Below are 13,454 nucleotides of genomic sequence, written 5' to 3' on the forward strand. Positions count from 1 at the left end.
TGAGGACCGGCCTTTCTGCTTTACCTATCAACATAGAAATAGCATTTCTGGACAGTAGGTGGCACCCTTACCCTATACACCCCTTCAGGTTTTGAGAAACACAAAGTTTTCAGAAAAAGTTTTTAACCAACAAAGTGAGGACTGCAAACTCTTGACTGATTTACAGTATTTCACTGGTAATATTAACTGAGATATGCTTACTAGAGGTTTATTGAGGCCAAGTTTAGCATAATTGCATACTATGATACTGTCTTTAACACATTTTAACCTTATTTAGTGATAGTGAAGTTGCATACTGAATATGCAATAATGAAATGTTTAATTTTAGACTATTCTGAATAGCCATTTTTATTATTCATAACTTTATTATGTAAGGAGGCAAAATTCAATAGGGTGTCTTTTCGATATTTGACTGCTGAATATTTATTAAAAGGAAAATTGAAGATTATCTGTCAAAGACAGAAACACAGCAAGTGTAAGCAAGCACATAACTGTTAATTTTATTGCACAAAATTGCAATGAAAAACTCAACAAATTGTTAGTCTATATTGTTGACATGAAACAATAGAAACATGGTACTTATAACTGCCAACTCAATACAAAATTTGAACACTGGCAGGTGTAACCAGCAGAGTGGATCTTAAAGAACAGATCTGCATCAAATCTCTAAACACTAGAGAAACATATGAGTCATAGACCCCTTTCAAAATGCCAGCTTTTTCTTCACTTTAACAATTTCGTTATAGACAAAGTATTTAACATCCTTCCATGTTCTGGTGCTAAGCACTGGAGACTCTTTCTCGATGCAGAGCAGGCAGTCATTCTTTGCTGGTACTTTCCTGAGAGCAACAAACTTTGTCATCCTTCGCTGGACTGCAGTCCTCTCCTCAACAGACCACGGTCGCTTTGTTTGCACTTTTGAAACATCTAGAAATAAGAAAACAGGGTTAACTGTTGGGTAGGTTTACTATTTTAACCTCTTGCACTCCACCCCCATTTTGTAGTGAAAACGTCTAAAATGACATACCCAAATTAAAATGACTGTAGTGTCTGAACCTCTCTGACTACATGCATGCATGAGGTCTTGCCAGAAAGCAAACTCTCTGAAGTTTCTTGTGAAAGTGTCAGAAACACTCTAGGTGATACAGAGACAGAGTAATGGGCCTCTGAAGTCAGTATAAAGTTGAAGATTTTGCCTAAAATAAAATTTAAAAAAATGTGTTTCAGGATGAATAACTGTCTGTGGCTTCATCTGAGCAGGTAAATGACACTGTGGGGCTGTAGGCACACTATCAATGTACACTTGTTTCAAATTTGAAGAAGACTGCTCAAAGTATGACCATTCTACAGTGTTTTTACCATGAAAAGATCCAGGCGGAGCTCCAAATGACAAATGGGTCACTTCAAAACAGTACTATCAGGGATCAAACAACACTCAGCCAGCTTCAAACATTATACCTTATTGAAATCAGGTGTGATTATGATAGCTGATGCTGTTTATGACACAGAAACACCATAAAATATCACCAAATAAAGCCATATGAAACGTGAAAGTTATGATCCCACTTTCTAGACGGTATATCTCAGCCAAAAATAGTGGTAGGAGTGAGACTCCTACCTTTAATAAAACATCTAAGTCTCCACTCGCCGCTCTGCATAAGATCGCGAGTAATCCTTTAACTTTTTCCCTCGAAAAACGGCATGACATGACTTGTCACCACTCATCGCAATTTTGGACTTTGTGTGTTCAGACTGCTCTGGTGCGAAATACATAAGAAATAAAAGAAAAACGATGCCGAACATACCAAACATCCCATGGTTTGATGACATAGTGCGCCTGTGAGATTCCATTTAACAGAGGAGGGAGGGAGCGCGGACGCCGGTGTCTGAGTGGAGTTAGAGAGGTTAAACTCAGTCTTTCTTAAAACGGTGTTTACAACATGGATATAAAGCCATTTGAAGTGAATTCAGCATTTTCTGCCAAATGTTGGTTATTATGATGAAGAGTTATCATCTTGGATAAAGGGATTCTTGACCATGATTTGGCAACTCATAACCTCCAACTGCATTATGCCCTGTTGACGAGCTGCAGCCCTGAAGTAGCAGCAGTGGAGTTTGTTAAGTTTGACGGTGAATCTGTAATGATAAGTATCTACACTTTATGACAAATATTCACTATTTGATGCCTCCCTCCCCTGTGGGGAGTGGATCAAGAGCAGAGTTGTTACTGCATATGGGTTATTGAGACATATGCGTTATTTAAAAGTTAAATAGGCCACAGCATGTCAACTGTTTTGTTTAATGCCAGGCTTTGTTTTATTTTAAAAATCCTCCCAGCTACAGCCTTAAGGCCCGAACATACTCGGGCGGAACGTACGCAGAACGGACTCCGCGGAGGTCCGTGCAGACTCAAAGCGGACGTCTGCAAGCCCTGTGCACGTAAAGCTCAGATTTTACGACTGCGTGGACTCCGCTCCGCGCACCAGTGACCGCTCGGCATGTATTTTTCACATTGCAGGGATTTTTCACGGACATTTTTACAGGAAACTACAACGCGGAAGTGCGCTCGACTATGAAAGCCCGAATGACTGCGGACATTCCTCGTGGAGTCCGCTCCGCTTATAGTACACCCGAGTATGTTCGGGCCTTTAGCAACACCGACAGCTGCTGAGCTGAAGACTCTCAGGTAAGCGCTGATGCCCTCATGAAACATTTTAAGTTTAAGTTCAGGGGCTGACTGAAAGATAATATAAGTGTTCATTTTCAATATCATTTAAATATGAGATTGAGTGTTGTCGTGGCTCTGTCATTGAAGTCTGCAGTTGTGTTGCCTAAATCAAAATCAAAGAGCTACAGAAAGTTGTGTTGCCTAAATCAAAATCAAAGAGCTACAGAATCAGATTTCAACAAAGCTCATGGCAGATCCATACAGGGGAGAAGTTATTATGTGAGTGGGAATCTCTTCTCTGCTTGTTAGAAGCTTTGTTTTCAAACCAGAGTGGATACATGGAAAGACAAACAGCAAAATATAATCATGTAATTAAACCTTTTCAATCATGAATTATAAAAGTCTCATCTCCTCATAAATTCATAATTTAATCAAATCAAATTTTGCATTTTTACCTGAAATGTATAATTTTCATGTCATAATTGTGACTTTTAATCTTTGTATTTAATGACATAACATGATTAATATCCTAGTCCGATCAATTACCTAATCCCAGTGACTTGAAATTTTATCTGATAATGTACCTATTTTACAGAAATTCATCTTACCGTCGTCGTTGTGTTGTGTTTTATTTGCAGTCTTCTTAAGTCTCTTAACAGTTGGTCTTGTGGATGAGACGTTTTGCCTCTCTCCATCTGAGAAATATGTATTAGCTCAGTGAAAGAGTTAAAGATTTAATTTCAGAGCACAGGTGTATATTGCCTGGACTCACCATCATCATCAGCAGCATCAGCATCAACATAGTACTTTCGTTTAGCTGCAATTTTCTTTACCCTCTTCTGTCTTGTGGTGTTTGTGGGTTGCTTGTTTCCATCTGACAAAGGATACATCATAACAATTAAATTGTTGTCAGGTCTCAGATGCTACAAATATAATCATGTTTTCTTTTAGCTTAAATCTTGTTTTGAATCTCAGATTTCGAGGTTGTGTTGGACTTTGCAACACCAGGACTTACCCTCATCATCATCATCATCATCATCATCATCATCATCATGTCTCCGTGCTTTCTTTCGGCGCTGAACACAAGAACTTGTGGGGGACGGATGTGGCAGAGCTCCATCTGTAAGACAGCTGATGTTAGTACAGAGATATCATTTGACCACATGATTTGATCCATAGTCAGCTGATTCAAAAAGTATCAAAAATATAGATCATTTCTGAAATATGTTTGGGCCCAGACCATTCAATGACCTACAGGCAATAAGTAAAACTTTAAATTTAATTGTATATCTGACGATGTCAACATCAAGACCTGACAACTGGTGTAATGTCCTCTTTTCTATCTAATGTTCACAACACCAGGACTTACTCTCATCACCATCACTCCCATCATCATCATGTCTTCGTGCTTTCTTTCGGCGCTGAACACGAGAACTTGTGGGGGACGGGTGTGGCAGAGCTCCATCTGTAAGACAGCTGATGTTAGTATAGAGATATCTTTTGACCACATGATTTGATCCATAGTGAGCTGGTTCCAAAAGTATCATGAATATAGATCATTTCTGAAATATGTTTGGGCCCAGACCATTCAGTGACCTGCAGGCAATAAGTAAAACTTTTTATTTAATTGTATATCTGACAACGTCAGCATCAAGACCTGACAACTGGTGCAATGTCCTCTTTTCTATCTAATGTTCACAACACCAGGACTTACCCTCATCACCATCACTCCCATCATCATCATGTCTTTGTGCTTTCTTTCGGCGCTGAACACGAGAACTTGTGGGGGACGGGTGTGGCAGAGCTCCATCTGTAAGACAGCTGATGTTAGTATAGAGATATCTTTTGACCACATGATTTGATCCATAGTGAGCTGGTTCCAAAACAGTCATAAACATTGAGCATTTCTGAAATATATTTAGGGCCCAGACCATTCAGTGACCTGCAGGTAATAAGTAAAACTTTACACTGACATCCAGTCAGATGTACCAATTAAATTTAAAAGACCTGACAACTGGTGTAATGTCCTCTTTTCTATCTAATGTTCACAACACCAGGACTTACCCTCATCACCATCACTCCCATCATCATCATGTCTTTGTGCTTTCTTTCGGCGCTGAACACGAGAACTTGTGGGGGACGGGTGTGGCAGAGCTCCATCTGTAAGACAGCTGATGTTAGTATAGAGATATCTTTTGACCACATGATTTGATCCATAGTGAGCTGGTTCCAAAACAGTCATAAACATTGAGCATTTCTGAAATATATTTAGGGCCCAGACCATTCAGTGACCTGCAGGTAATAAGTAAAACTTTACACTGACATCCAGTCAGATGTACCAATTAAATTTAAAAGACCTGACAACTGGTGTAATGTCCTCTTTTCTATCTAATGTTCACAACACCAGGACTTACCCTCATCATCATCATGTCTTTGTGTAGTCACAGCTTTCTTTCGGTGCTTAACTTGAGAACTTGTGACGGACAGGCGTGGCAGACCAGCATCTATAAGACAGCAGATGTTAGTGAGCACATGATTTGATCCATAATGATCTGGTTCCAAAAGTATCATGAATATAGATCATTTCTGAAATATGTTTGGGCCCAGACCATTCAGTGACCTGCAGGCAATAAGTAAAACTTTATATTTAATTGTATATCTGACGATGTCAACATTAAAACCTGAAAACTGATGTAATGTCCTCTTTTCTATCTAATGTTCACAACACCAGGACTTACCCTCATCACCATCACTCTCATCATCACCATCACTCCCATCATCATCATCATCATGTCTTTGTGCTTTCTTTCGGCGCTGAACACGAGAACTTGTGGGCGACGGGTGTGGCAGAGCTCCATCTGTAAGACAGCTGATGTTAGTATAGAGATATCTTTTGACCACATGATTTGATCCATAGTGAGCTGGTTCCAAAACAGTCATAAACATTGAGCATTTCTGAAATATATTTAGGGCCCAGACCATTCAGTGACCTGCAGGCAATAAGTAAAACTTTTTATTTAATTGTATATCTGACACAATAAGTAAAACTTTTTATTTAATTGTATATCTGACAACGTCAGCATCAAGACCTGACAACTGGTGCAATGTCCTCTTTTCTATCTAATGTTCACAACACCAGGACTTACCCTCATCACCATCACTCCCATCATCATCATGTCTTTGTGCTTTCTTTCGGCGCTGAACACGAGAACTTGTGGGGGACAGGTGTGGCAGAGCTCCATCTGTAAGACAGCTGATGTTAGTATAGAGATATCTTTTGACCACATGATTTGATCCATAGTGAGCTGGTTCCAAAACAGTCATAAACATTGAGCATTTCTGAAATGTATTTAGGGCCCAGACCATTCAGTGACCTGCAGGTAATAAGTAAAACTTTACACTGACATCCAGTCAGATGTACCAGTTAAATTTAAAAGACCTGACAACTGGTGTAATGTCCTCTTTTCTATCTAATGTTCACAACACCAGGACTTACCCTCATCATCATCATGTCTTTGTGTAGTCACAGCTTTCTTTCGGTGCTTAACTTGAGAACTTGTGACGGACAGGCGTGGCAGACCAGCATCTATAAGACAGCAGATGTTAGTGAGCACATGATTTGATCCATAATGAGCTGGTTCCAAAAGTATCATGAATATAGATCATTTCTGAAATATGTTTGGGCCCAGACCATTCAGTGACCTGTCGGCAATAAGTAAAACTTTATATTTAATTGTATATCTGACTGGATGTCAGCATCAAGACCTGAAAACTGGTGCAATGTTCTCTTTGCTATCTAATGTTCACAAGACCAGGACTTACCCTCATCACCATCACTCCCATCATCATCATGTCTTCGTGCTTTCTTTCGGCGCTGAACACGAGAACTTGTGGGGGGCGGATGTGGCAGAGCTCCATCTGTAAGACAGCTGATGTTAGTATAGAGATATCTTTTGACCACATGAATTGATCCATAGTGAGCTGGTTCCAAAAGTATCATGAATATAGATCATTTCTGAAATATGTTTGGGCCCAGACCATTCAGTGACCTGCAGGCAATAAGTAAAACTTTTTATTTAATTGTATGTCTGACTGGATGTCAGCATCAAGACCTGACAACTGGTGCAATGTCCTCTTTTCTATCTAATATTCACAACACCAGGACTTACCCTCATCATCATCACTTTCATCAGCATCATGGCTTTGTGCTTTCTTTCGGCGCGAAAGAACTTGTGGGGGACGAGAACTTGTGGGGGACGGGTGTGGCAGAGCTCCATCTGTAAGACAGCTGATGTTAGTATAGAGATATCTTTTGACCACATGATTTGATCCATAGTGAGCTGGTTCCAAAACAGTCATACACATTGAGCATTTCTGAAATGTATTTAGGGCCCAGACCATTCAGTGACCTGCAGGTAATAAGTAAAACTTTACACTGACATCCAGTCAGATGTACCAATTAAATTTAAAAGACCTGACAACTGGTGTAATGTCTTCTTTTCTATCTAATGTTCACAACACCAGGACTTACCCTCATCATCATCATGTCTTTGTGTAGTCACAGCTTTCTTTCGGTGCTTAACTTGAGAACTTGTGACGGACAGGCGTGGCAGACCAGCATCTATAAGACAGCAGATGTTAGTGAGCACATGATTTGATCCATAATGATCTGGTTCCAAAAGTATCATGAATATAGATCATTTCTGAAATATGTTTGGGCCCAGACCATTCAGTGACCTGTAGGCAATAAGTAAAACTTTAAATTTAATTCTATATCTGACTGGATGTCAGCATCAAAACCTGACAACTGATGTAATGTCCTCTTTTCTATCTAATGTTCACAACACCAGGACTTACCCTCACCATCATCACTCTCATCACCATCACTCTCATCATCATCATCATGTCTTTGTGCTTTCTTTCGGCGCTGAACACGAGAACTTGTGGGGGACGGATGTGGCAGAGCTCCATCTGTAAGACAGCTGATGTTAGTATAGAGATATCTTTTGACCACATGATTTGATCCATAGTGAGCTGGTTCCAAAAGTATCATGAATATAGATCATTTCTGAAATATGTTTAGGCCCAGACCATTCAGTGACCTGCAGGCAATAAGTAAAACTTTTTATTTAATTGTATATCTGACAATGTCAGCATCAAGACCTGACAACTGGTGCAATGTCCTCTTTGCTATCTAATGTTCACAACACCAGGACTTACCCTCACCATCATCACTCTCATCACCATCACTCCCATCATCATCATCATGTCTTTGTGCTTTCTTTCGGCGCTGAACACGAGAACTTGTGGGGGACGGATGTGGCAGAGCTCCATCTGTAAGACAGCTGATGTTAGTACAGAGATATCTTTTGACCACATGATTTGATCCATAGTGAGCTGGTTCCAAAAGTATCATGAATATAGATCATTTCTGAAATATGTTTAGGCCCAGACCATTCAGTGACCTGTAGGCAATAAGTAAAACTTTATATTTAATTGTATATCTGACAATGTCAGCATCAAGACCTGACAACTGGTGTAATGTCCTCTTTGCTATCTAATGTTCACAACACCAGGACTTACCCTCACCATCATCACTCTCATCACCATCACTCCCATCATCATCATCATGTCTTTGTGCTTTCTTTCGGCGCTGAACACGAGAACTTGTGGGGGACGGATGTGGCAGAGCTCCATCTGTAAGACAGCTGATGTTAGTACAGAGATATCTTTTGACCACATGATTTGATCCATAGTGAGCTGGTTCCAAAAGTATCATGAATATAGATCATTTCTGAAATATGTTTAGGCCCAGACCATTCAGTGACCTGTAGGCAATAAGTAAAACTTTTTATTTAATTGTATATCTGACAATGTCAGCATCAAGACCTGACAACTGGTGTAATGTCCTCTTTTCTATCTAATGTTCACAACACCAGGACTTACCCTCACCATCATCACTCTCATCACCATCACTCCCATCATCATCATCATGTCTTCGTGCTTTCTTTCGGCGCTGAACACGAGAACTTGTGGGGGACGGGTGTGGCAGAGCTCCATCTGTAAGACAGCTGATGTTAGTACAGAGATATCTTTTGACCACATGATTTGATCCATTGTGAGCTGGTTCCAAAAGTATCATGAATATAGATCATTTCTGAAATATGTTTGGGCCCAGACCATTCAGTGACCTGCAGGCAATAAGTAAAACTTTGAATGTAATTGTACATCTGACGATGTCAACATCAAAACCTGAAAACTGGTGTAATGTCCTCTTTTCTATCTGATGTTCACAACACCAGGACTTACTCTCATCACCATCACTAAAATATAAATAAATATATAACATTTCTGAAATATGTTTGGGCCAAGACCATTCAGTGACCTGTAGGCAATAAGAAAAACTTTTTTAGTCTTTTAACCAATAAAATAAATTGATTTTGCCTGTAATGCAGATGTGTGTCTCTGTCTTTGATCTGATTACAATTAATGTGTAATAAACATCATAATCTCCTACAAGCTACAAAATAACTCCAATCTTCTTGTTGATCCAAGACATACCCAGCATGAGGGAACACAAGAGAGAGAAAGGCCAAGGCAAACTGCTATAAGTAACTATCAGATCTTAACAGGGCAATAAAAACTTTGTGGTGCTAAATTAGCCTGAACGTTGCTATGAGAAGAGAGGCATGAGTGCATGAGCTGAACTACTGTACATTTAAACCAGATTTTAAAATAATACAACAACAGAGATTACTTACCATCATTAGCTTCCAGTTGTCTGTCTGAAAATGATATCTGTCTTGCGTTGACTCCTCTCGAACCCTTGGCTGAGATGACTTCATGTTGCTTCCCTATGAAAATGTTTAGAGGAAAATAGAAAACAAAACCTTACGGCATGTAAAACGAAATATCATTGCTTCAGTGGCAATTCTCATAAATAACTAAAACAAACATGACTTGCAATAGTGCACACATGATGTGTAAATTACAAAATACATACATATACCAAAAAGTGCTATACTCATATATTCAAATACATAGACTACAAAGTAGAATAGAAATTATTATTGTCAATATTAACATACCAAAGACCACAGGGTCCAAAGTGTTCAGAGTCTTCCCTTTCAGTGCCTTTGCTCCATGCTCCATTGCAAAGAGGAGCTTTCCAATTTTGGCCACCTGAAAGGTTTTGTCTGTTTGACGATAATAATCACAGTGGACTCTTATGTCATGTCCCATGAAACGTGCTACTTGCTCCAGTTCTTGATTATCCAGGTCCAGAAGCTGGCATAAGGTAGCAACATGCTTTCTTAGTTTTGTTGATCTAAGGAGTTCTGGATTGCCTGCCTTGCACTCTTGTGCATATTTCCTTAGGCAGTCACACCCACGAATATTGGTTGTTGTACCGATCCTGGCAAATAGAAACGGGTTTTCTTCAAGAATGCCAACTTCACTCCTTTTTTTAATCAAGAAATCTAGAGAGGATTTAGTGCGGTCGAGAAGCAGAATAGGCACCTTTCTACCCCTCTTTCCACGTGTCACAATCCGTGTCAGCTTTTGGCTGAGTTGTTTTTCCACTGGTGAGAGTGTTGCATAAATGTCCTTATTCACAGGGCCAGTGTCTGCTTTAAGATATGTATCCAAGGTTAAACGTGATGCTTCTCCTTCACGCTTCTTATTAAAAACTATTATTTGTGCAAGAAGGCTCTCACTTAACATCTTGTATGCTGTAGTGCTCACACGCTCTCTTAACTCTGCCTTTGCATCATCCTCTATCTTTCTCAAATAGTTCTGCAGAGTAACAACATCCTCTGTCAAAGGTACACAGTCATCCTTGTTCCACTTCCGCTGTTCCATTGTACTATGTGCATTAGTTGACACATAATTGGACCAAGAAGAATCTAACAACTCCTTAAACTTCTTAGCCTTTTTCTCATTTAAGACATCGGATGTCATCAGGCAATGTCCAATCCAGGTTTCTGTTGCCCCTTTGAGTGAAAATCCAATTTTAACTGCAGTAGATGGCTTCCCATATTCAGTCTTAGCTGTGCTGTAGTTTGAAACTCTCCTAGCTGCTTTAATTGCAAGCTTAAATTTTGTTGGATCACATACATCTTTAAGACCTTTGACACTTTTGTCAATCTCCTTGGCAGCTAAACAAAACCGTCCCAGCTCTCTCATCTTCTGTGCAATGTATCTATGTTGAGATTGTTCACGGCCCTTTTTTGCAAACAGTGCATTGCCATATGTGCATATCATTTCATCTCCCCTGATATGAGCGGTTACATGATCTTGAATCATACTATGAATGATCTTCTGAAGTCCATCTGATGAGTCCTTGATTGGAATGAGTTGTGAGGAGGCTTTTTGTGCTCGTCTTTTACCTTGCACTTTGTCACCTTTTTTCTCTCTACATGACTTCATATGTCTCCAGAGTTCTCTCCTCTTGAACATTGCATAACAATGTTGGCATGGTAGATAGTCCTCCACAGATGCACCCTTAGATGGTTGCTTCCATGTCACTATCTCCCCGCTTCCATCTTCTAAGACTTTAAGATTATGCTGCCAGTCACCCTTATTGCGAAGGGATTCCAAAAGTGCCTTCCTTTGTTTGGAGCCAGGTGGGAAACTGAAGGCGTGTGCAACGTCAGTTTCATCATTGTGTTTTCTTTGTAAATGTCTTGCCATCTTCAAATTGGCCTTTTTGCAATATAAGCAGTAATGGGCTTTATCCCAGGCCCTTCCACCATCTCTTTTCTTGGTTGTTTTAACTGTAACTTTCTTTTTTCTTTTTCCTTTTTTTAACTGCTCACCAGGCTGGCTTGACCTACGTCTGGTTGCTTGCTGCTCAGCTTCCAGGACTTCCTCTTCACTGGATGTAGAGTGGCAGCAGTCTCTCTCAGGCAGTGGTCTTACAGTTACATCGTGGCTAGATGACTTAGACTTATCTGGGGGCATCTCACCATCACTTGATGGTGTTGGTGAGGGTCGGTACTCCTTATCAGATCCACTGTAGCTGGATAACTCTGTCTCTTCGAGAAGTGCATCCTGTTCGTCTGATGAGGACTGGTGATCTTTGCCAGATCTGGTGTGGCTGGATAACTCCATATCTTTAGTCGGGGGTTCCTTTGAAGGTTCCACTTCCTCAGGGAGCACCTCAGGGTGAGTGGACGATGAGGACTCATGAGCTTTGCCAGATCCGGTGTGGCTGGATAACTCCATATCTTTAGTCAAGGGTTCCTTTGAAGGTTCCACTTCCTCAGGGAGCACCTCAGGGGGAGTAGATGATGAAGAGTGGTGATTTCAACCAGATCCAGGCTGGCTGCATAAGTCCATCGCATTAGACAATTCCACCTTGGTGGCCTTTAACAGCAGTGCAGAAAAACAGAAGGAAAAAAATTATTCACTGATCAGCACAAACAGCAAAGACTCTGAATCTCCTGCAGGTAGCACACTGACTATGCTAACTATCACTTATCAATGATAAAGTCAGAATCATTATGAACCACACAAATAAGGGTATGGATGAGATAAAAGTAAAATCTACTCAGCTGGTCAATGGCTTGCCCAAGTTTAAATCCATTTCTATAAGCCTTGTTTAATCACTGCTATTCTTTTGTTAATATAATTTTTACAGTGTTGTCTATGAAAAATAATTAACTGCAATTCAAATGCATTTCGATTACCTCCATTTTCAGCTCATTACCTATAAGCCACAGAAATGTGAAGGGTTACTTCACTGTAGGGATGCACCGAAATGAAAATTTGTGGCCAAAGCTGAATAAAATTAAATGCTTGGCCAAATACAGAGTACAGAATACAGAATACTAGGGATGCACCGAATATTTGATAACCAAATATATTCGGTAACCTAATATTGCAAAAAAAAAAAAAAAAACACATTCGGTATTCGATGTAATAAGTGAAAAGCAAGGCTAAATAATAGCGGCGTGTTTTGATAACGCAATCAAACAGCGTGCGGTGACAGACGGAGTAAAATGTCTGCAGTGTGGTGATATTTTATCCAGGTCCGGTCCAGGTTCGAGTCCAGCCTGTGGCCCTTTGCTGCATGTCATCCCCCCTCTCTCTCCCCCTTTCACACTTAACTGTCCTGTCCATTAAAGGCAAAAAATGCCCCAAAAAATATCTTTAATAAGTAATTTATTCCATTGAAATATCATTAATGTATTATAGAAAAGTGATTTATCTTTTTCTAAATGACAAAAGGCACATCTGCCTCATTTTCACTGTGGTATCGTGATACTACTCAGAACCATGAAATTTTCACTGGTATCGTACCGTGGGTCCTAATTTTGGTACCGTGACAACACTAATCTGGAGGGGGTTCATCTGCAAAAACTAATGAAAAACTAAACAACGATATTCAGTACTCGGTATTCGGCCAAGCATTTAATTTTATTCGGCTTCGGCCACAAATTTTCATTTCGGTGCATCCCTACCGAATACCGTTGTTTAGTTTTTCATTCGTTTTTGCAGATGAACCCTCCAGATTAGTGTTATCACGGTATCAAAACTGGGACCCACTGTACAATACCAATGAAAATATCATGATTCTGAGTAGTATCAGGATACCACAGCGAAAATGAGGCAGATGTGCCTTTTGTCATTTATAAAAAGATAAATCACTTTTCTATAATACATCAATGATATTTCAATGGAATAAATTACTTATTGACTTATTCATACTTCAAAAACAGCATCAATAAGTGATTAACATAGGGGGGATCAAAATAAAATAAATAAATAAAATAAATATCAACCA

General features: G+C 39.8%; 1 protein-coding gene across 1 annotated transcript; it reads right to left on the reverse strand.

The window, feature by feature from the left end:
* Positions 1-70: 70 nt before the first annotated feature.
* Positions 71-12,850, reverse strand: LOC126387392 (uncharacterized). The gene is made up of 19 exons (XM_050039920.1): positions 9,757-12,850; positions 9,430-9,522; positions 8,615-8,728; positions 8,252-8,365; positions 7,889-8,002; positions 7,200-7,289; positions 6,838-6,945; positions 6,491-6,586; positions 6,165-6,254; positions 5,815-5,910; positions 5,407-5,526; positions 5,083-5,172; positions 4,733-4,828; positions 4,383-4,478; positions 4,038-4,133; positions 3,684-3,788; positions 3,441-3,542; positions 3,277-3,363; positions 71-927 (listed from the first exon to the last, which is right to left on the reverse strand). The coding sequence occupies exons 1-19, from the start codon at positions 11,891-11,893 to the stop codon at positions 704-706; spliced, it is 4,068 nt and encodes a 1,355-aa protein (XP_049895877.1). The 5' UTR covers positions 11,894-12,850; the 3' UTR covers positions 71-703.
* Between the last annotated feature and the right edge of the window lie 604 nt (positions 12,851-13,454).

This window comes from Epinephelus moara, unplaced genomic scaffold (assembly GCF_006386435.1).
Source record: "Epinephelus moara isolate mb unplaced genomic scaffold, YSFRI_EMoa_1.0 scaffold3954, whole genome shotgun sequence".
Taxonomy (NCBI): domain Eukaryota; kingdom Metazoa; phylum Chordata; class Actinopteri; order Perciformes; family Serranidae; genus Epinephelus; species Epinephelus moara.

Excerpts from the sequence above, each read along its gene's own strand:
- LOC126387392 (XM_050039920.1), bottom strand. The coding sequence starts at position 11,893 with ATGGAGTTATCCAGCCACACCGGATCTGGCAAAGCTCATGAGTCCTCA. Across the intron at positions 4,829-5,082 it reads AAGACATGATGATGATGAGG|ATGGAGCTCTGCCACACCCG; the intron begins GTAAGTCCTGGT and ends GCTGTCTTACAG. Across the intron at positions 4,479-4,732 it reads TGGGAGTGATGGTGATGAGG|ATGGAGCTCTGCCACACCCG; the intron begins GTAAGTCCTGGT and ends GCTGTCTTACAG.